This window comes from Macrobrachium nipponense, chromosome 13, assembly GCF_015104395.2.
Source record: "Macrobrachium nipponense isolate FS-2020 chromosome 13, ASM1510439v2, whole genome shotgun sequence".
Lineage (NCBI taxonomy): Eukaryota > Metazoa > Arthropoda > Malacostraca > Decapoda > Palaemonidae > Macrobrachium > Macrobrachium nipponense.
Genome location: NC_087206.1, coordinates 48050581 through 48073779, shown reverse-complemented (window position 1 = coordinate 48073779; position 23199 = coordinate 48050581). Strand labels below are relative to the sequence as shown.

The 23199-nt window shown below is 36.9% G+C and overlaps 1 protein-coding gene across 1 annotated transcript in view; it reads right to left on the bottom strand.

Annotated features, from left to right (window-relative positions):
- The window catches only part of LOC135225784 (uncharacterized), a 94320-nt gene that overhangs the window by 14075 nt on the left and 57046 nt on the right, over positions 1-23199 (bottom strand). Inside the window, 4 exon segments of the mRNA XM_064265258.1 lie at positions 12535-12635; positions 14291-14473; positions 14871-16018; positions 16563-17444. Of these exon segments, the coding sequence (XP_064121328.1) occupies positions 12535-12635; positions 14291-14473; positions 14871-16018; positions 16563-16632 (1502 nt within the window). The 5' untranslated portion in view covers positions 16633-17444.

The window sequence follows — 23199 nt, the reverse complement described above, 5'->3', positions numbered from 1 at the left end:
CTTCAACAGATAACACATTTTCAGGATCTTTGAGGAAAGGAAATACTCCACCAGTAAGCACAGTTTCTCTGAAGTATTTGCCATTCCATGACTGTCCTTTTTTTCTTTGATGATCCACATTAACCATTTGGCTGTGAAACAGAGAAAAATTCCCAAACATTCAGGAAATTTCACAACTTGGCGATAATGCATATTATTGTTGATATCATCCAACTTTGCAGCCCAAATGATTTCATTTTTATGATTTTGCTTCCTGACTGTGTAAATGGAGAATTCATCTGATGTGGCAACATGGAGACAGCTTCATCCCAATCTTTAAGAAATTAACCACAAAATCATACATGGTCTTCTCTCTGTTGCTGAGTGATGTTGGGCTTGCTGATAACATGAAATGGCTTTATACCAGATTTTTTCAACTCACAATATACAGCACTATAACTTCTCTTTTTTACCCTTTTATTTCTAGTTCAAGTGCCAATTTACGTAAAGACTTTCTTGGTCTACCCACTGCTTCAGCTATGATGTCTTTTGACTCCTGAGAAAGGGCTTCAGGCCTTCCAAGACTCTCTCTTTTTGCGATGACAGTCATATGGATTTTTGTTCCAGTTTCTTTTAACAATGGATTCATCACTTTTAATGTATTTAGCTATCCAGGAATGTGAAATGAAGGATGCGCCAGCATCCCTGGCCTCTCTGAAGGTTATAGCCTGGACTCGGTCAATCCAACTGATTTTCTCCAAGTCATTAGCCATGGCTGTATCTAACTCCGTCACTCAGTCTGAAAATACAAGAAATGTAAAATGAAAAATAGCTTAATAGAAACTTAAGATAATGTAATAGCAGAAAACTTCATAACTTTCCATTTGTTACGTGGAGGGGGGGCCTCCAATTTCGAAACACCCGGTATTATATATTGTCCTTATATTATTTCTATATATATTATTATATGAGATATATATATATAGAATCTATATATATAGAGAGACTAGTATATATAGATCTACCCTAGAAGATAATATATAGAATATATTTAATAATATTATAGATGATATATATAGATAGATATATTAGACAAAGATATATAGATATATATATATGATAATAGATATATAGTATATAGATCTATATAGATAGAGATATATATATATATATTTCTATATATATATTAATATCTATATATCTATATATAGAGGCATAAAGGGGTATAGATGTAGAATAACCGTCTTTCAATCTGAGTGAAATATTTCTTTACCACTTCCAGCGTACTAACCGTCCCTTACAGTCCCTCTTCATGATAGGGCCTCCCCTATGTTTTTAAAATACCACTCCACGAAGGAATTTCACGGGCAGGCTCTTCATCGAACAGGAAAGGAAGCAGTTTAAAAATACAGCCCTAAGAGTTTTAAGGTACTGAAAGAGATTTTATCTCTTTGCGTCTGAAAATGTATGGTTTTGGGGGAGTAGTAAAATCACCAATGTAATTCTTTGTTAAAGTAACGAAATTTTTACAAAAGGAAATGCCATACATTCCTTTCTTGTTTTCACCTCAGCCACGCTCAGAGATTAATGGAGTTCCCCACTTTTTAGCTTAACTGATTATGGTCTCTATCAGTTGCAAACACTTCAGACTAACCAGTCATTCGCTCCCTTGTTCATAAATCAAATCAGCATGTCTCAAAAGAACTGAATGCTCTTCTCCTTGGTATCGAAAGCTGACGCCTGCAAATAATTATTAAGAAAACTTCTGGCATCCCTGCAAAAAATGCCTGAAAGATATCAATGTATGAAGAAAAGCGCCTCCTGTGGGTTGTTCTGGAAGACATTCCTTAGGATTTCCCGACCAGTGAGACACTTGACTTACTTAGGCCTTCCCCTAGTTGCGTCACATAAACACAGATGACAGGTGATCCTTGGAGAACAGTCAGTATAGTAATAACCACCAAAGAAACTATGGAGTAGTTAGGATTAAAAAGTAACAGGTTACTACTGAGTCCCAAGACTGCCAACCAAAGAGAGAGCGAGTACTCTCTTTTGTAGCAGAAACATTTCTGAAAAGATAAGCTTCTACCAAACCTTTCAAACTCCTGTGTGGGAAGATCAATGCTCTGCAAGATGAGATCATGTGTCAATCCAACAGTTAAGTTGCTATAAGACACCAAGGGGGCAAAACATGAAGGAATAAAGATTAGAAAAATTCTGAGTTCCATAATAGATAAAGACGAATTTTTCTTAAAGAGATGTTAGAAGTGTCAAAAATAATAGGCAAGTTTATAGATCAAATCTGCCTTTTGGTGATGTCGGGCGTCGTTTACGAATACACTTGTCCCAGATATAATGGGACAAGGATCTAATCGGCATCTTCTCAGGGTCAGGGCTGATTCTCATCGGGGCGCTCGTTATAGAATGGGGTGTAAGCAATCTAAGCACATAACTTCTAATATAAAGAAACACATGATGAAATATGAAACACCCTTCAGACATGAAGATTTTTAAATTATTGGCCAAACAAACGAACTCAATGAACTACAGATTCTGGAGACCTTAAACATCAAATGACGAGTCCGGACTCCGAAAGACCATTCTTCGGCTGTCTCGTTGTTTTGTGCCTCTTGATGTCGCTTATTTTTAGTGTGTTTTTATCTTTGATGATGAAAGGTTGGTCGTTTGTAGCTAATGTCTTTATGAGTTCTATTTCATCATATGTGTGCTGTATTTTGCTTATCTTGATGAGATATTTAAATTTTCTTTTTATCTTTCTAGTTTTTTGTCATTTTTTAATTTCAATCAAATGTGCGTGTAATTTAAGTCTGTGAGTTGTGATTTTATCGTTAAACTGTTTGTATTTTTGGATCCCATTATCAGCTCTGATTTTATATTAACATAATATATGTCAATTTCTGGAATATTCCTGAGGATGTCTCGATGTTGTTACGAAATGAAAAAATAAAACAAAATGTGCTGATCTGTAGTGTATATATATATATATATATATATATATATATATATATATATATATATATATATATATATATATATTACCATATTAGCTGTCTCTCATTCCCAAAATTGCTCTTCCAACCATTTTAGGGTGAGATACACTGTTCATTTGCCATACAAACAGTGGCGTACTAAATGGGGAGGGGGGTTGTGGGGGCGGTCCGTCCCTGGTGACAAGCTTGATGGGGGTTGTCTTAAAGGCTCATAGATTATATCCAATTCCCCCGTTTGATGTTTCCAATTATTATTATTATGATTAGCCTTGAATACCCCGCCCCTGGTGCCAAATACTCTAGGAACGCCTCTGCATACGAAGACAGAGAAGTAGTTCATTCTGAGCTTTGAACCCGTGGCGTAAGGATATCATGATCTCCCCCTCTCTCGCTCTCTCTCTCTCTCCCGTGCGAGAGATTTTTTATTTCACATTAAAGTAAAGATTTTATACTTAGTGATTGGTCACTCGTAAATTTTAGATTTCTTGTTTCTTAGATTTATTTAATATTGCCTAGTGCGTGTTGTGGAATCTGAACAAACATTATACAAGTGTGTAACGGCACCTTTTCTTTTTTGGAGTATGGTGAATTTTTGTAATATGGTGAGTTTTTGGAGCTAGCTGCAGCAGAAACATAATTAGTACCAAGGTAAAGTGTTATTACAAGTTTTTAGTTGCAACTTAAAACATATTTACAGTGGTTTGGTGAAACTATTTCATTTTTTACACATTGCAAATTCTTATGTTCTGTGTTTATTTCTTTTGAAGTGATTTTTTGTGCATTTATCCATTTTTCTTATTGAAGTGATTTTTTGTGCATTTGTCCATTTTTCTTATTGAAGTGTTTTTTTATATATATATATATATTCTGTGTGATTAATGCTTTCTTTTTGCAAATTTGGTATTTTCCACATTTTTCTGTGTTTTCATTTACATTCACAATTTGATTAACTTAATTGTTTTCATTAATTAATCATTGCATATTTAGTTGAGTTTAAAACTTGTGAATCACTGCATTTACTTAGAATTCTTTTCAAGTTTTACTGTTGTGTAGCACTTGTGAATTAATTTCCAAATTTTAGTTATTACCAAACACTTGAATTTCAATTGAAGTAATTAATTTTCTTGATTTTTGTAATAAATTAATTTTTATTTCATTTTACTTCATAATTAATTCAAGAATTAATTAACTTTATGTTGTTTTCAAGTAACAGTAAATTTCCCTGAGATTGTGAATTTCACTTATAAATTTTGAGTTTAATAATAAATTTTTGTATTTAAAATTTTTATAAGGGTTTTATTTATTTTTCACCAGTACATTTAATTTTGTGTAGGTAGAAATATAGAGTGGTAATTGACATGTTTTCCTACAATTTAATTGAAGTGAGTTAAAATCAGGGAAATATTTAGACTTTTAAAGTTGTTGATGGAGTGATGCCCATTAATTAATTTAATTACATATAAGATTACCTCACACCTGTTTTAATGAACTTAGTCTGCTTTTCTGCAATATTGATAAGTTGTTTAAGGGAACACTGTTGCCTTTAGAATATTCAGTCGTATTTTATTTATGGTGAAAGTTCAGGTGTCTGGCTGTGGTGAGGTAAGTATATTATGATTGGTAAGTGTAGTAACCAGATACTTGGCATTTTGTCACAAGTCTTAATGGTGCCCAGACCCGGGAAAATAGATTACATTATCACTCTAGTTTGTACTGGTGGTGCTAGGGATATATTTTGTTAGGAGAGTGACCATATAGTTTTGTTTTGCATGTATTGTGTTGAATTGTTAGTTGATGGCTAAGAGAAAATGGCTCAGTTCAAGGTTCAGGAATTTTTAGCAGCCCCTTCCATTCAAGTGTTATCTGAAACCACTCTGACTAAGGCACAGCAGAGCGCTTTATCAGTGGCATGTGGTGGTTATGTGTCTACTAGTATGGTAAAGGCACAAATAATATGTATTGCTATGGAATCATTGATAGACTCTGGTAGAATAACTGATGAAGATGAATTAGAATTAGCTCAAGGGTTGATGAATGTAGCATGTGCTGATCTTATAAATAAGCAAGAAGAAGAGAAAGAAAAGTGATGCAGAGTTAGAGCTTAGATGCATTGGAGCAGAAGAAAGTTTGTTTAAGCTAAAAATGCAAGCTGAAAGAGAAAGAGAAGACCGGGAGAAAAGAGAAAGAGAAGAAGAAAAAGCTGCAGAAGAGGAAAGAGAAAGAGCAAGGTTTGTAAGAGAGATGGAATTGATAGAGCTAGATCCACATTACCTGTAACACCATCTAACCCTAACCAAGGTAATCAAGACCATGTATTTGATGTGATAAGAGTGCAGAAGTTAATCCCTAGGTTTACAGAAGAAGCTCCAGATGAGTTTTTTGATCACTTTGAGAAAGTGGCTTCAGATATGGGATGGCCAGAAGATAAATGGTCAGTTTTGTTACAAAGTGTCTTAATTGGTAAAGGAAGAAGTGCTTATCTAGCCTTAACAGCTGATCAGTGTAAAGACTATAAGTTACTTAAACACAATGTGCTACAAGTTTACCAGATGACCCCAGTGTACTACAATGAAAGATTCAGAAATTTAAGAATAGATGAGAAGGTAACCTTCTTAGATTTTGCTTATAAAGTGAGAAGGTGTTTTAAACGTTAGTTAGAGTCTGCTAAAGTTAAAACTTTTGATGAGTTAGAAGAATTAGTTGTTCTTGAACAATATCTTAGGGAATTCCTGAACATATAAGAGCCTATTTGAGAGAGAGAGAGAGAGAGAGAGAGAGGTTAAGACACTTGAGTGAAGATTACAATATAATTAGTAGCAAAGCAATTACAATGTCAAGTACCAGAATCAACTATGCCCAGGTTTTAAGTCTCATCCAAGTTTCAGGAGCAAATTTAATCGGAAACCTACAAGTGATACTACCAAGAGTACAACACAGCGAGCTAAATCCTCATCCAATTTTTCAAGACAGTTACAGAAACTTAATGTTGTCTGCTTTAAGTGTGGAAGAGCAGAACACTTCAGTCAAGAGTGTTAACGGAATCAACAGCTGTCAAAGTCAGCTGGTCAAGTAGTGAAAGGTGACCAGGTGAAACAAACTACAAAGAGCAGTGTGGGAAAGAATCAGACTCCAGAGAAGACTGGAACTAAACAAGCTGAGTGTTTAGCAACCAATGGAAATGTAACCTCAAGCAGTGAGTGGCTTAGCAATGTGGAGGCTTTTAAGCCATATATCTATGAGGGTATGCTGTCAACTCTAGGAGGGAGTGTGCAGGTACCAGTCAAGACATTATGGGATACAGGGAGTAACCATAGTGTGGTAGTACGTGGTGCTAACCCTCAGTTGGAGAAGAGTCTCACAGGAGATTCAGTTATTTTGAAGGGTATAGGAGGAAAGGAAATAATTCATATGCCGCTTACATTTGTCGTGTGAATTAGTGACAGGGAATGTTGATTTTGCTGTAAAGGACTCACTGGCTGTGGAAGGTGTACATGTTCTGTTGGGTAATGAAGTTAGGGGTGTGCCATTTATTCCTTGTCCTGTGGTGACAGACAGACCATTGAGGATTAGTCCAACGGTAGACTTGGAGAAGAATAACCCCCACCTGTTTCCTAGTTGTGAAACTACCAGAAGTATGAAGAGGACTACGACTGTAAGTGAAGAAACTGAGGATTTACACACCCAAGAAATATCAAGTGAAGGATTTTTGTGCTTAGAAAAATTGTTCCTGGGAAGAGATTTCCCAAGAAGACAAAGAAGACGACGAAGAAGAAGAATCTGTTGTTCCTGAACAGACTCCAAGTAGTCAAAGTGTTCCTGAAGTCAGTAGTGAAACTACAGTAGCTTAATTAGCAGATATTGAGAATTCAACCCTTGAAGTTGATCAAGTGACAAGAGAGAAGCTAATGGACTTGCAAAAGAAGGATGCATTGTTAGCTGATTTGCTCTTCAGAGTTGTTGATCGAGAAGAGATGTAATAAATTCCGAACTGTTATCATCTGAAGGAAGGTTGCTGATGAGGCAGTATAGACCTACAGATATACCAAGAGATGCTGTACGGGGCGAATATCATCAAATTTTGATTCCATATCCATTGAGGAACCAAGTGGTAGCAGAAGCTCATGAATGTGGACATAAGGGAATCAGGAAGACTGTGGAGAAGATCATGAAATATTTTTTCTGGCCTGGATTTCACAAAGATGTTAGCAGGTTCTGTCGTGAGTGTCATACTTGTCAGATAGCTGGAAAACCAAATGAAACCATCCGGAAAGCCCCCCTACAACCTATAGAAGTTAGAGGAGAACCCTTTAACAAAGTGATTATAGATATGGTTGGACCTCTGCCGAAGACAAAGAAGGGAAATGAGTATTTGTTAACATTAATGGGTCCTGTGGCAAGAAATCTGGAGGTGATCTCTGTTAGAAACATATCTGCCAAGATAGTTGCTGAAAAGCTTGTGGAGTTTCTCTCAAAGTTTGGTATACCAGAAATAGTACAAAATGACAGAGGAACAAACTTTACTTCCAAGTTATTCCAGGATGTGATGAATTTATTAGGAGTGAAACAACAGTTATCCACTGCTTATCATTCTGAAACTCAAGGTGCCTTGGAAAGGTTTCTCCAGACATTGAAAAGTATGCTGACAAAGTATTGTTCTGAGTCATTAAGAGAATGGGATGTTGGTTTACCCTTAATGTTGTTTGAAGTCAGGAATGCTTATCAAGAAAGTTTGGGATGTTCACTTAATGAAATGATTTTTGGTAAAGAAGTGAGAGGACCGTTGAAGATTCTTGCAGAAAATTGGGAAGAAAATCGAGAGGAAATCCACGGAGAGCATGTGAAAGTGAGTCAAGAGAAAATGAAAAGGAGATATGATGTTAAGACTAAGCTAAGAAGTTTTAGTGTTGGACAACAAGTGTTAGTGTTTCTGCCAGTCAAGAGATTTTCTCTTACCAATAAATTTCAATTTCCTTACAAGATAATTCAGAACTTAAGTGATAAAACTTATGTGACTGAAACACCAAAAAGAAGAAAACGACAAAGGAAGATACATGTGAACCTCTTGAAGCCTTACTTCTCAGAAACTAAAACTGAAACTGCCTCAATAACACAAACAACTTCATCTTCAGAAGATGATGATGGCTATGAATTGGGCGCTGAAAGCAAGATGAATAATTCTTCAATTTTAGAAATTTTGGAGGATAAACTGAAACATCTGAGTGCTGAATAAGGTGAAGACTCAAGTGAAGTGATTAGAAGCTTCCCAGAAATTTTTGCAGATGTACCTAGGCGTACTGATCTGACCAAGCATGAGATCAAGATTCAAGAAGATTAAAAACCATTCAAGCAAAAAGCTTCTCCTTTATCACCTTATCATCAAGATGCTTTGAAGAAGGAAGTTGAGTATTTGCTGCAACATGGATTAGCAGAACCCAGTTCAAGTCACTTCAGTTCTCCATGTATGTTAGTGAAGAAACTAGATGGTTCATTTAGAATGTGTACTGATTATAGGAAACTGAATTCCAACAGTGTGGCTGACAATTATCCCTTGCCTCTTATAGATCAGTTACTTGATAATATTGGGCAAGCCAAGTTTGTTTCCAAGATAGACTTGTTGAAAAGATATTTTCAAATTCCCTTAGATGAAAATGTTAAGTTGCTGTCAGCTTTTATTACTCCTTTTGGACTGTATCAGTATACTGTTCTGCTGTTTGGTCTGATGAATGCACCTGCAACCTTCCAACGAGTGATGGATCAACTACTAGGATCTATAGGAGTAGGTGTATACCTGGATGATATAGTGATTTATTCTACAACATGGGAAGAACATCTGAAGATTCTGAGGAAAGTTTTCAAGAAACTACAAGAAGCAGGACTAACAGTCAACTTAGAGAAGAGTGAGTTTGGAAAGGCTATTGTTCAGTATCTCGGGTTTGAAGTTGAGAAAGGCCTTCTCACTCCAGTAAATGCTAATGTAGAAGGTATCCTTAAGGCTACCCCACCTACTACCAGGAAACAGCTACAGAGATTTTTGGGCATGGCTGGATTCTATCTTTGTTTCTGTTAGAATTTCTCAGCCATGGTAGCTCCCTTGACAGACTTAACTAGTCCCAAAGCCAAGTTTGTTTGGACTCCAGAGTGTCAAGAATCCTTTGAGAAGGTAAAAGGCATTCTAACTTCCAGACCAGTACCTCAAGCTCCAGACTTCAACAAGAAATTTGTGATACAAGTTCATGCTTCTGACTGTGGCATTGGAGCTGTTCTACTTCAAGAAGATGAGAATAATATCTACCATCCTGTGTGCTTCATGTCTTCAAAACCGAAAAAACATCAAAAAGTATACTTGACAATCGAGAAGGAAACTTTAGCCTTAATCACAGCATTGAAAAAGTTTGAAGTGTACGTGAACAGACCTAGGAATGAAGAAATTTTAGTGTCATCTGATCACAATCCGCTATCATTTATCCAGCGAATGAAAAATCATAATCAAAGACTGACCAGGTGGTCTTTGTGCTTGCAACAGTATAATTTAAGAGTGCAGCACATTAGTGGTAAAAACACTGTAGTTGCTGATCATTTATCCTACTGTGAATTATGGGATTCAACACCGGGATAACAAATCTTCTAGGGAGAGGTATCTTATATGCTGTTGCTTTCGCAATGCATATCATCCTCTCCGTAACTGTAGGAAGTGTTAAAAAATAGTTTGCAATATTTTCAGATTCATTATTTTGCTTAGAGTTAGTATGTTCTAATAATGTATTTTTAGATTTCGCATAACATGATTTAAAAGTTAAGAATAACATAGAATGTGGGAAGAAAGAGAAAATAGCATTGTCTGTTCGAAGCAGGAAAATAGCTGTCACCACTTGGGGCTATGTGGTTCCAGTTTTTTTTTTTTTTTTTTTAAACAACCATGCGACACTTGTGACTTGTTTCAGACTAATGCCTTATCGAGAAATCACGTGAAGGATTGCATCATCTTTCGTAAGCTTAAAACGCTTCACATACGTCTGATACCTTTCATTTCATATAAGCAGTTAGAGATGTTTTTGTATTGAAAACTATCTAATATTACTGGTAAATTAACTCTTATATCTCTCGATTTGTCAAAAGAGAATTTGTTGACTAGTAAGTAGCTTAAATTTTGAAGTGGAAAGTTTGAGACGTCACTCAAGGATATGACGAAACTTAATTTCATTCGAGAAGATTCTATAATCATATCTTTCATTTGACTTTTATTGTTTTAAATCATGTAATAATAAATGTTATTTGTAATTGTAATCTCACTTACTCTCTACTTATTGTTTTGAAAGAGAATTTTTACGATATTAGCTGCCTCTCGTTCCCAAAAGTATTCTCCCAACCATTTTAGGGTGAGATACACTGATCATTTGCCATACAAAGACAGGGGAGTAATTCAATCTGAGCTTTGAACCCGTGGCGTAAGGATCTCTTTATCTCCCCCTCTCTCGCTCTCTCTCTCTCTCTCCATGCGAGAGATTTTTGATTTCACATTAATGTAAAGATTTTTTAGTGATTGGTCACTCGTAAATTTTAGATTTCATGTTTCTTAGATTTATTTAATATTGCCTAGTGCGTGTTGTGGAATCTGAACAAACATTATACAAGTGTGTAACGGCGCCTTTTCTTCTTTGAAATATGGTGAATATTTTTAATATGGTGAGTTTTTGGAGCTAGCTGCAGCAGAAACATAATTAGTACCAGGGGAAAGTGTTATTAAAAGTTTTTAGCTGCAACTTAAAACAGATTTACAGTGGTTTGGTGAAACTATTTCATATTTTACACATCGCAAATTTTGATGTTCTGTTTATTTCCTTTGAAGTGATTTTTTGTGCATTTATCCATTTTTCTTACTGAAGTGATTTTTTGTGTATTTGTCCATTTTTCTTATTGAATTGTATTTTTATATATATTCTGTGTGATTAATTCTTTCTTTTTACAATTTTGGTATTTTCCACATTTTTCTGTGTTTTCATTTACATTGACCATTTGATTAACTTAATTGTTTTCATTAATTAATCATTGCATATTTAATTGAGTTTAATACTTGTGAATCACTGCATTTACTTAGAATTCTTTTCAAGTTTTACTGTTGTTTAGCACTTGTGAATTAATTTCCAAAATTTAAGTTATTACCAAACACTTGAATTTCAATTGAATTGATTAATTTTCTGGATTTTGTAATAAATTAATTTTGATTTAATTTTACTTCATAATCAATTATAGAATTAATTAAACTTTGTGTTGCTTTCAAGTAACAGTAAATTTCCCTGAGATTGTGAATTTTACCTATAAATTTTGAGTTTGATAATAAATTTTTGTATTTAAAATTTTTATAAGGGTTTTATTTATTTTTCACCGGTACATTTAATTTTGTTTAGGTAGAAATATAGAGTCGTAATTGAGCTGTTTTCCTTCAATTTAATTGAAGTGAGATAGAACCAGGGAAATACTTAGTCTTTTAAAGTTATTGATGGAGTGATGCCCTTTAATTAATTTAATTACATATAAGATTACCTCACACCTAAGGTGTGAGGTAATCTTAGCAGGCTAAGTTCATCAAAATGAACTTAGTCTGCTTTTCTGCAATATTGATAAGTTGTTTAAGGGATCACAGTCGTATTTTATTTGTGATGAAGGTTCAGGTGTCTGGCTGTGGTGAGGCAACTATATTATGATTGGTAAGTGTAGTAACAGATACTTGGCACTTCGTCACAATATATATATATATATATATATATATATATATATATATATATATATATATATATATATATATGACATAGATTACATAATTGTTATTTATTTACTTCATGTATCTGATTTCCATTTGTTTTATTTTGTTTTGACATTTCTAGTCAGTTTTTCACTCACTCTGTTGTGATAACTAAATATATCGTAAAATGCAGAGATTTACCTTATTGCTAAGCTCTTGCTATTCTGTTTGACAAAAACAAATCTGATCTGTTCTTTTAATTGTTTGTATAAAGATTAATAACTTCTCTCCATTGAAAGTTAAGCGAAGTAAGAAAGGAGTCCACAGAGCTCTGAAAATTCATCCCTAAGGACAAACCGTAGTATCCACTTCAGAGAGAGAAACCACAAATTAAAATGTGTGTGTGTGTGTGTGTGTGTGCACTGAAAATTTTGTAAAGATAATAACAGGCAAGATAGTCTGGAACTCATTTAGTTTTGTTTGCCTTTGTTCATAGCGTAAACAAAACAAACCCAGTAGCGGTGTCTCTTACTCTTAATGTCAGGGGGAGGTGCAAACTGAGGCACTTGTGTGGACATGGCTATATTTTATTAATATTTCCTTTCTAAAAATTATTCTATGACAATTATATCCTCATGTAGTCCTGAGTAACGCATTTCGTTTCAAGAAGTTATTAAATTTCTTACTAATTTCAAATCTGAATTCAGTTCTATTCATTCACTCATGTCGTCACTGGCTTCTGTTATTTTGATCCCTGGAACATAAAGATGAATGAAGGAAGTAGTAGACTTTGATAACACTGACCAGTGCCTAGGCGGTGACGTCACTTCTGGGGGTGGGCAGTTGGGTGCTAGTTCGAGCGTCAGGCTGGTGTTGGAACCACGACGCTCCAGCAGTCCTTTGGCCTGTGAAGGAACATTTTATGTAACGCATCATTCCTAACTGAAAATTCTACATACAGTTTCTGTGGAGAATTGTTTGGACTTATATTATAAATGTGGGACTAAGTGTTATGTTTTTGCAAATTACTTTGGAATAGTCAGCATCAAACTACTGGCATTTTCAAAAATAGTTTTTATGAACAATTAACTTAGGTTTATTCAAGTGAAAAGCAAAAATGATAAATTTATTTAAGATTACATGAGAATTTCCAACGTTCTAATATAATCCTTCTTAGCCTTTGGAATACTAATAGAAGTCTTTGTAAAAGAATGTTAATTTATTCAAGAATGATCGTCAGTAATGAAGGACATTTTAACTTAAGAAAGGATTTATATTCCAATAACCTACTTTTCTGGGCGCATAATGGAACACGCACATTGCATAGCATCGTACATCAAGTAGAATATAATTTTGATCATGACGTCTTATGTGGAGTTTATGCATAAAATCTTTCTCTGTTTCTGTCCTTGTCACTGTACAATTACATAAGCAATCATGAGTCAAAGACAGCAAACACTATACAGTAAGATGTGATTTTTATATAATAATCAGTTGACAATACAGGATTCTGACTTATTCAAATTTTGTTTGGAAAGGACTGTCGTGGGGTTGTACATTCAGTCAGTAAGAGAAATTGAAAGTATTGTGATGTGGGGCCTTATACTTAAAAAACGGTGTTTTGTGGCTAGTAATAGTTGACACAATTGCACAAGAATGGAAGCATAAGGAGAAATAAATTACACTTTTTCCAGCACTGATCTTCTTCCTTTCTGAAGACGTCAGTAAGCGGAACACTTTAAAGAAGCGCAAGGACGATTTTGGAAATATGAATGTATGCAGATGAAAACATCGTCGCAGTAAATAAATAAGTCAATTCTTTTGTGAATGGGTAAAAGATAAAAAAAAAAAAAGTATCTTGGAGCAAATCTTGTGCTGGAAATTTTAAACTTGGGGCGGGTGAAAGGTTAGACGACGCGTTTCAGGACCAATATCTGTAATTAAGAAGTTCAACAAATATGTTTAAAGTATGGCCCTCTGTAAGTTATAAGCAGCGAACTTCACAAAGTACTGAAATCTGAGGTTGTTGAAACAAGGATGTGGATGAAAATGGGCTAAAAGAAATATATGAATAAGGTAACTAAGAAATCTTCGTTTGAGGTGACGACTTGGACGAAAAGTAAACAGGAAGCACATTGCAATTTTAGAGGGACTGGTAAATGTGTCCTACAAAAGGATGAAGAAATAAGTCCTAAACCATGAAGTAGGTAATGAATGCGTGCAACAAATTTGATTGCATGGAGAGACACGTGTGGTAATGAGGGTAGTGCTGATAATGACCTAGGAATATACTATATATGAAAAAATCAGTATAAAAGGAGTTGGTGCCTCAAAGGCGATCGCCAACAACAAAATATATGTGCGTGTGTAATGTCCACTGATCCATTCAGAATATGTGCAAACACTATTTACACACAGAGGTGCACATGCAATCAAGTACGTATATTTTCTTAATTGAATAATTTCATACGGTTGCTCAAGTAAAACTTGAGCCACCAAATGAAGGGATGAACATACGGATCCATAAAAGTACCATAGCATTCCAATAACTGGCCAATACCTTTATCCTAATTGGTTCAGGCTGTAGGTGATTCAGGGGGTCAAGGTGGTTACCGGGGGAGGAGGAGGGCGGGCCAGCGTTGGTAGCTGCAGGCGTAGAGGGTTGGACAGTAGGCGACCGAACACCCCAGTCCTCGGCGTCCTTCACTCTCTCCCGCCACTGCACTCGCAGAGCAACCATCACCTGCAGCAAGAAGGAAGGTCAAGCGTTCGTGCATCCATCAAGCATGGAACTTGATCAAGATCGATGCTCAGTAGTTTCACCGGTGACTTTATTGAAAGCTGGAACAGTTATTTCACAAGATAGATGAAAAAATCAGTATGACAGAGCACACCTGGAAAACTCAAACTCTGATATGTGAGCAAAATAAGATCAAAGTAAGTATTAAAATAAAGCATTTGTCAAATTGGAGTCTCTAAATGGACAGACCTAGTGCCATAACTATGTTCAAATGGTTTAATAAGGACATTCAGTGTTTAGTAATTACTACAAGAATTCTAATTCTTCAAAGTTTAGAGATGCACAAGGAGAAAAAAAGAATTGCAAAATACTTCGCTAAATAAATAATAATTTCACTAACCATTAAGATAATAATGAGAAGCATTATAGAGCCCAGAACTGCAGTGGTGGTGACAGGTGCGGATGGCTGTCCTGCTTCTCCCACCCTTGGCAGATGTTCCACTTTCTCCATCTCTGTAACATCGTCACTCCTGGTGACATTGGTAATGTTACTATTGATGTTGTTGTTGAGGGGGAGATGGTTGTTGTTTTCTTGGTTCCTGTCATTGTTGTTGCCATTGTTGCTCACAGTGTAACTGTTATACTGGGTATTGCCGTGTGGATGTATCTTGACTGTATCTTTCCTCTCAGGATGGTAACTTCCAGAAAGGATGCTATCAGATTTTGGTTCTTCCTCTTCATCAGCCTCGGTCAGCATCTTTAACAAGGATTCAAATCCCCTTTGCTTGGGCTTTGGAGAGCCTGGTTGAGCCGTGGTAGGTTCAATTGCTTGTACAATTGCAAAATCTCTTCTGTGAACTTCTCGACTTGACTGGAGAGATTTTTGTACACGTACCATTCCAATTAGAGAATCATTCTGGACAACAATGTCGCCACCATTATTTGCTACCCGATGATCAGTTCCACTTAGATTATTATTTTCAGCGACATTGTAACGAAACCTTCTAGAGCCGTCTCCATCAGGGCCATTTAAGGGTCTTTCCGAGTGCTGTGATCCAACGGGCCTTCCCATGAATGACTCTCCACGTCCCATTGCAGAGAGCGAGATCGGCCTCCACCAACCACGATCTCCGTAGCGTCGTGACATCCTGCCTCCATTGCCTCCCGGTCCCCCACCACCTCCCCCTCCACTGCCACTGAAATGGTGGACAGATCCGGCATTATATTTCTTATTTTGGTCTTTATAATTGCTACTCTCGGTATATGAATACTCATATATATTCACATCATGCTGATAAGCTGGATCCAGGTCATAATCCATAGGGTGTGAATTCCCCTCTCTATTGTGGTGTTGGTATACACCATACTGGAACTGCCGGCGAGAATTTCTAACATTGTATCGGTCTTCTGACTGAGCAGAGCTCGGATAGCCGAGGGATCTTGGAATATTACCCAGGTTTCCCCTTTGGTACTCTTCTCCGACTTCAGAGCCTCCATTTCGGCTCTTCAAGGACCAACTTGATGTCGGCGCTAACATTGGGTTGCTTGCTGTAAAGAGACAAAAGAAATGTTCATTCTATATGCTATTCGCGCCACTGCAAAATAAAAAAGCAAATATAAACACAGTTTTGATATAACGGACTACTAAGATTACTTTATTCGTCGGCCTAATCTTATCTGAAATCGTCGTATGTGCATGAAGTGTTACAATGTTGCGGTGCTTAAGACAGCACGTGTAGTCAAGACTGAAAGTTACTTCAGTACTAGGCTCGATAGAAAATTAATTTACGTCGCATTAACTTTTTTCACATGTCACACAGCAGGCAATTAAACATACAACTGAATTTCCTAACGAAGAGAGTGTAAGAGTGCGGTGGTCATGAATTGGATTCAGTTGATGACAGGAGTCTTAGTCTAGTAAGGAAATGCAGCGCTAAAAGAAACCTCAATATTCATGTTCCATATATATATATATATATATATATATATATATATATATATATATAATATATTAGAATTGCCTTAATTTGTCATGCTTATTGCTGTAAGGTTCAATCAGTTAAAAGAGTAATGAGCCATAAGCATTTCCTACCTGCCAGTGACGCCAAAGTCAGGATCAAAGGAGCTGCCAGCAGCTGTGATCCAAAAGTGTACTTCTTCATATTGAGGACGAAAAGTAGGCTCAAGTTTATTGACTATATACTTAGTTAAGTGGTGAGGCAAGGACAGGTGTTGACTTTTCGTCGTGGTATTCTCTTCTATGCGGTTTCTTCGTACAACTTCAGTTACTCCTTTCCACTGAGAGAGAAAAATAGAATCTGTGCAGTATGATACTGAAGTCAGTTTTCAAGAGACCACCATTCTTTATTTATCCAGAAGCTGTCAGTATGGTCTTCACGATAATCCAGAGATTGAGTGATCTCACCATCTATCTATTTCGAGATTTTCAACAAAGGGTGACCACTCGTGGAGGCGCAGTTATGAGTCTCTTATTCATCTCATCAAACCAGCTGAGAAATGAATGAGAAGTTCTTTCTATCTATCAGAAATGTTTCGGATTTCATGGATCCACAGTAAAATGAAGGTAAAATCACAGAAATATAAGACCGACATTCACAGCTTCTATAAAAACTACTGGATGAAATTGCTAGAAAACTGAGCAGCAGAAAGAGAACATCACTTTTCTCCCTTTTTTTCCTGTTCTTTAAGTTTACACTCACTTATGACTGAAGACGTTTATGACTAGCTAACAATCACAACAACAACAACAGACATCACTTCACATCAAAACGGGACAGATTGTGAAGATATTTGTATCTCCAAATTCTTTTTTACTCCAGGTAGAAGAAGATTTGGTCCCAATTCCAGCAAAGATTTCAGCTTTATGCTCCGATGACTCCACTTCTTGAAAGGATCACTTCATTCGTTCTCGTGCGCTGCCTATGGAGTTGCGCAGGACGGCCTATCCGGTAACCTGAAAGAAAAAAATATAATAGAAATGACTGTAAATTCACTGAAGATCAAGTAAAAAAAGTTTTAAGTACCAAACTTTCATTAGTAAACTCAAGAATTTCTAATCTGTAATAGAGAAAAAAATATCGATGTACATTAGGCAAATTACACTTGTGATTAATTTATTTGAGAAATGATCACTGCAATTGAAATAGTAACACTTCACAAACATGCATAATGATAAGATTGAACATTTGTACGTGTCTTTAAAAAAAAATACAATCTAAGGACGAAAAATAATCCTTCCTCGCCCAAGTGGACTTTTTACGAAGATTGAAACCCCAACGTCGTCCCCGCATTACTTCGCAACTGCCTACTCACGTTAATTACTTCACAAGCATAGGTGTAGCTATGTGTGTGTGTTTTTGTAAGAGACTTTCTCTCAACGGGGCATTTGATAATCTCACAGGGAATCCCAATAACAACCTTCGCTTTCGGTGATTAATAATTGCGAAATTTTAACATACTTTCATATAAGTATAAATACACAGGGTACACTCTTGCATCGTCAGAAACATAAATACCCAGGTTCTTGAACGGTGGCGGATTGGGTCTAAAAACTGTGGTTGCCAGGTGACAAAAGCCATCCCACCCCCAGTCCCCCCAACACTCGGCCACACTACCATAATAGCGTTTACATGACAAATACATACAATATTTGAAAATGCGTAAGTGCAAAGATACTATAGATAGAGCATACAAAGATACTCAGCTCGAATTTTTCCCATAAGAGCCTATGTAGCTACCATGAAAGCCACCAAGTGGTTGTAACCTAATGCCCTTATCCAGGACGATGCAGTGACGTCACATGAAACGTCAGGACTACGTCACGAATGTAAAAACCATATTATGCACTATTTTCTCTGTATACCATGACTTCAAGATTTTCTCTTTATACCATATATTCAGATTCTTCAATTTTACACCATGTATTCTGGGGTTGAACTTGATACCTTGCATCCATGCGTCAAAGATCTTCTCTTTACACCACGAGTGCTGGGCAGCACTACAAACACAATACAGTCGTATTTCTTATAAATTGTAACTACAGTGTTAATTTTTAACAAGTAGGATTTTGCAAATTCAAATAATGTGATCCACAAAAATAAAACTTTGGCTCCATAAGCCACAGCCATAATAAACCTTCCGAACACAGTATATAAACAAATGATGCTATTCGTCAATCATTTTGGAAATCCTGTTTCCATTGGATGGTATTTATGACGTCAAGCTTTTTCATTTTGGTTACAACTGCTAGATGTCTCTACTGGCACCATGGTACGTCTCAAATGGCTGACTTGAGTATCTGTGTATATGCTATAGTATATATAATAAGTGGAAATACAGAAAACAAATTATTAATGGAACTTTTATTTTTCACTAATAAGTGTAAATCAGTAATGAAATTTTTCATAGTCTTATTCTTATGTGTAAGGGGCCCAATGTGTAAGGTGCCCATGTGTAAGGGGGCCCATGTGAAGGAGCCCACTTGCCATCGGCAAGCTGGTGTAACCTGGCCAGTCCGCCACTGTTCTTGCTCACTGAGCTGCTTACATGCAAAGACAGAATGCCATGGAAAACCTTACACTTTGGTAATAAACATAAAAGGCAGTTCATGATTCTGGTATACTAAAATAAAGATAAAAAGGCCAATAACCATTGGTTATTGTTCTTGTTTCATTCCCTAGTAAATGCAGTTTTTCAAAATGAACAAGTTCGGTCAAAAGTAAGTCCTAAAGAAACAAACAACAAAGAGACCGTCATTTCATCTGCTAGTATTTGTCACCATCCACATACTTCAATAATGGTGATCTGTATGCTGATAGAAGGTTGAGAAAAGAGCTTCAAAAATACAATTTAACTTAGTGTTACATTATGATACCACAATTTTTTTTTTTAGCTAAGATGACAAAGGTAAGCACTCAATGCAGCTTCAGCACTGATGGTGACATGGCTTTATAGTGACCATTTAATGAAGAAGCCTTCCGTTACAACAATGTTGCTTGAGAAAAAGAACTGTTGTGTTTTAACACATATGTATCTGAAAATAACATCGTAAAGCTGTTAGGGTAGCCAATGTTTATGTTAGTCAATAGCTGGTAGAAGGGTCTCCAGTAAGAATCCCCATATATGATACAGTAATCCTTGTGTTCGATAATATGAAAGATTAAATCCTTCTGCGTATGTAGATATCTATAAAGATAAAAAGATGACCTAAAAGCTCTTAGAATTAAGTGCTATCATGGAATCAGCACAGGTGCAAAAGGAATAAGTTAGATAATGCCTTGCCCTGATTCATAGAAATAGCGGCAATCTTTGCTGTTCATGCTGGTATTTATTTTTCCTTTAATAAAGATTGATTTAAATTTCCCTGCCTCAAGTACTTTTAGTAAAATATCTTTGAATGAAATATACCTTGTAATCAGAAAAAGATAGTTAATAAAACTTATCAACAGATTGGTGATACAAATGTTTTAAAGAACACAATTATTTGAGACTAACATAAACATAATTATTGAAAGGATCGATGGAAAATAACTCATTTCATTTAGAACTGGCAAACATTTGCTGCAGAAATAAACATGAAAACTAAGGTGTTTCCAAAAATACTTGGAAACAATAAATTTGAAATGCACTGCATACTGCAATCTACATCATGAACTTGAAAAATTTGATACAATGCATTTCTCTCGAGTCTAGTTTCTCTAAATGTTTAATAGCACCTGAAATTTCCCCACAGAAAAAATCGTGTTGTATATCAGCACCATCATAAGTAAAGGCCGGAAACAGAAATAAAAGGGTTGAAAATAACTATAAAAGAGGCCTACAACCTGAAGAGATTTTTTTGTACACTGGAACACAGGCAATGTTAATTAATGACCTATGAGGACTGTTCAGAGATAAGATCCTCATAAGCATGGACACTTCTAGAGGAAGAGAGAGAGGTCCATGACTTTTAATCAAATGACATGGCTCAAAGTGAAGTGATGCTCTTCACCACAGAGGCTGAGGAGCTTGTCGTAATGAAGGTAGATGAGGAAGTCCAAAACTTGAACAACTGCTCCAACTGGATAGAAACCCTACTTAACATCACTTGCAGATGACCCATTTTCCCTGGTACACATTAGCTGAGGACCTTTGGAGACTTTTGAACATCTGTGCAGTCCTGCGAGAAAAGTCTCTCTCTCTCACAGGAGCTGTTTGAGAACCTCCAACCATGAAGGTTGATGGGTCATACTGACTGGTGATACCCTAGGGCATGAGACTGAGAGAGACGAGTGGGTCATGGGGGTCTCTCTAGGCACCTTGACAAACAGCGCTAGAAGATTAGGGTACCACAGCATTTGGTCAAGGAGCTACCAGGGTCATGCAGAGACCCAGTAACCAGCACTCAGTAAATCAGTTTGAATGGTGAAAAAGTAGACATCCAGATTGTCCCAGGGGTGCTTGAAAGTGTTCTCTAGAGCAAACCAGGGAATGACATGGGAGATCAGAACACCAAGAGTTTCACGTTTAGCTATTTGATGAACAGGTTGATCACAGTGCTTCACAAATCTTGTAGGACCTTTGTGCCACATGAGGATGAAGGGACCACTCTGTCCCCATTACCTGGCACTAGTCTGCCAAAGCATTACTCCCACTTGGAAGGAACTCAGCTCACAGATTGATGGCATGGTGAATTCCCACTTTTGCATCTGCCTACCAACAGAGGTGAAGGGTAAGCCATTCTCTCTGCCTGTCAGTGCATGCCAATACACTTGAGTTGTCACTCATCAACACCATGCAGTTACCCATCAAATGCACTCGCTGAATGCGTTTCCAAGATGCTTGTTTGCCCCTGTGGTAGTTTTTTTTTTTACATTCTTTACATTTTAAATAATCTCTCTTATCTTAACATTCTTTCCTATTGATAAAAGGGCAGCAAACTTGATTGACCTTATCTGACATTCCAACTGAATATTTGCGAAGCTTTTAGAATAACTGGATTGAAAGCACTGGGAAGAAAGCAGAAAATTTTAGGGTCATTTCCCCAAAACAGTAAAATGGTCCTCTTTCATGGGCATATTACTCATGTGTCAATACAGTCCAGCAACCAAGTATAAAAGCTGTATCAGATGACTTAACATTATCTTCTTTGTTGCAAATTTAATTATGTATATCACAGGTACATGCTTGTGTTTGATTTTCAGGTGAATTTCACATTATTTCATCTAAAGGAACTTAGAAAAATTCATCTTCAGAAGTGGGGAGTTCAAAGGGACTCAAGCATTGAGGAGATTCCTGTTACCCAGCCAACAAGCAAGATCCTCCTTCACTTTCTGGCTTACTGACATGAGGTGACCAGCGTGGGGGTTGGGGTAGGGTGGAGTCACTTTAAGCCAACCAATGCAGCTTATGTTCCCACTGAATTGAGCACAGGAAGAGATGCCCAAGAAGCACACATTTATCCAGAGACAATAGGTGACCAAAGATGACTTACCTGAGGCAAGTTGGTTGCTCCTGTTGTAACAGGAACTGTGCTGTCACCTTCCTCAGCTTCCTGACTAACTAGTCTGGTAAGGAGACTCTCTCTGTGGCCTTGTCTAGCACCATTCCAAGTTACCTTACCTACTACATAGGGGTAAGATTCAACCACTCCCAGTTTATTGCAATCCCAAATCACAACAAAATACAGGGAGGCAACTGCACCTCTGAAGATGCCAGGACTAGGCACCTGTCAAGATAATGCAAAAAATGCATCAACTGTAAGTGGTCCCAAGCTAACACCAAGGTGGCCCTCATGTGATCACCTGCAGGTCTTTGGCCAGTCTGAAACACGTAGCTTTGAACTGGTAAACAGTCCATTCACAAAGTAGAGGTACTTACTCGAGGACTGATGAATGGATTACCTATAAATATGTATCCACCAAAGCATGAAGTTACCATCCCTGAAGGAATTCATTATGTAGCACAAACTCAGTAGAGAGAGATTGAAGGTGAGTCTCCAAGACCCGGTTGACTTCTTCACTAGGAAATAACAACTACAAAAGTCTGCAGATAAGTTGTATACAACTTCAGAGCACTTTTTCCCAACATTGCTTTTACCTCTACTGAATGGGACAGTCTTGAAAATCTTGGATGGTAGGCTAGACAAAGGATCGGCAATGAGAGATTAGAGGGTATGGATCCTTGAAACACAGTCTGTAATCATCCTGAAGAACAGCGACTACCCACAGCTAAGCTTCCTGTTGCTGCCCCATTGCACAATGACCACTAAAGTTATTCCCCTTTCATGGCATGTGGGAGGTGGAAAGCCAACTTCATCATCCCTTCTCCCTTCTTCTCCCCATTACCTTTCCTACTAGCTGGATCTGGAGGAGATAGCAAAAAGCGGTGAGAAGATTCTCATCCCTTTCTTGAGGGAGGATGACCCTTCCCAATACCAGATGCAGAAGGCATAACTGGCCCTGAAAGCTTAGATGCAGTTCTTTCAAAGCCCTGAATGACTTGAAGGAGACACTGTGGGTAAGGAGCCCAAGGTGTCCGACAACTTTTCACCACAGTTGCCGCTACTTCTCTATTTGGAAAAAATAAAGAGGAGCCCAGAACCAACCTGTTCTGTATAAAGATATTACTCAGCTGAATCTTTTTGTCAGAAGAACATAGACAGTCTATCCTGTCTTCTCAGGACAAAGTTTCTTTCTTCCATCTTTCATAAATCTTCAGCTGAAAACCCT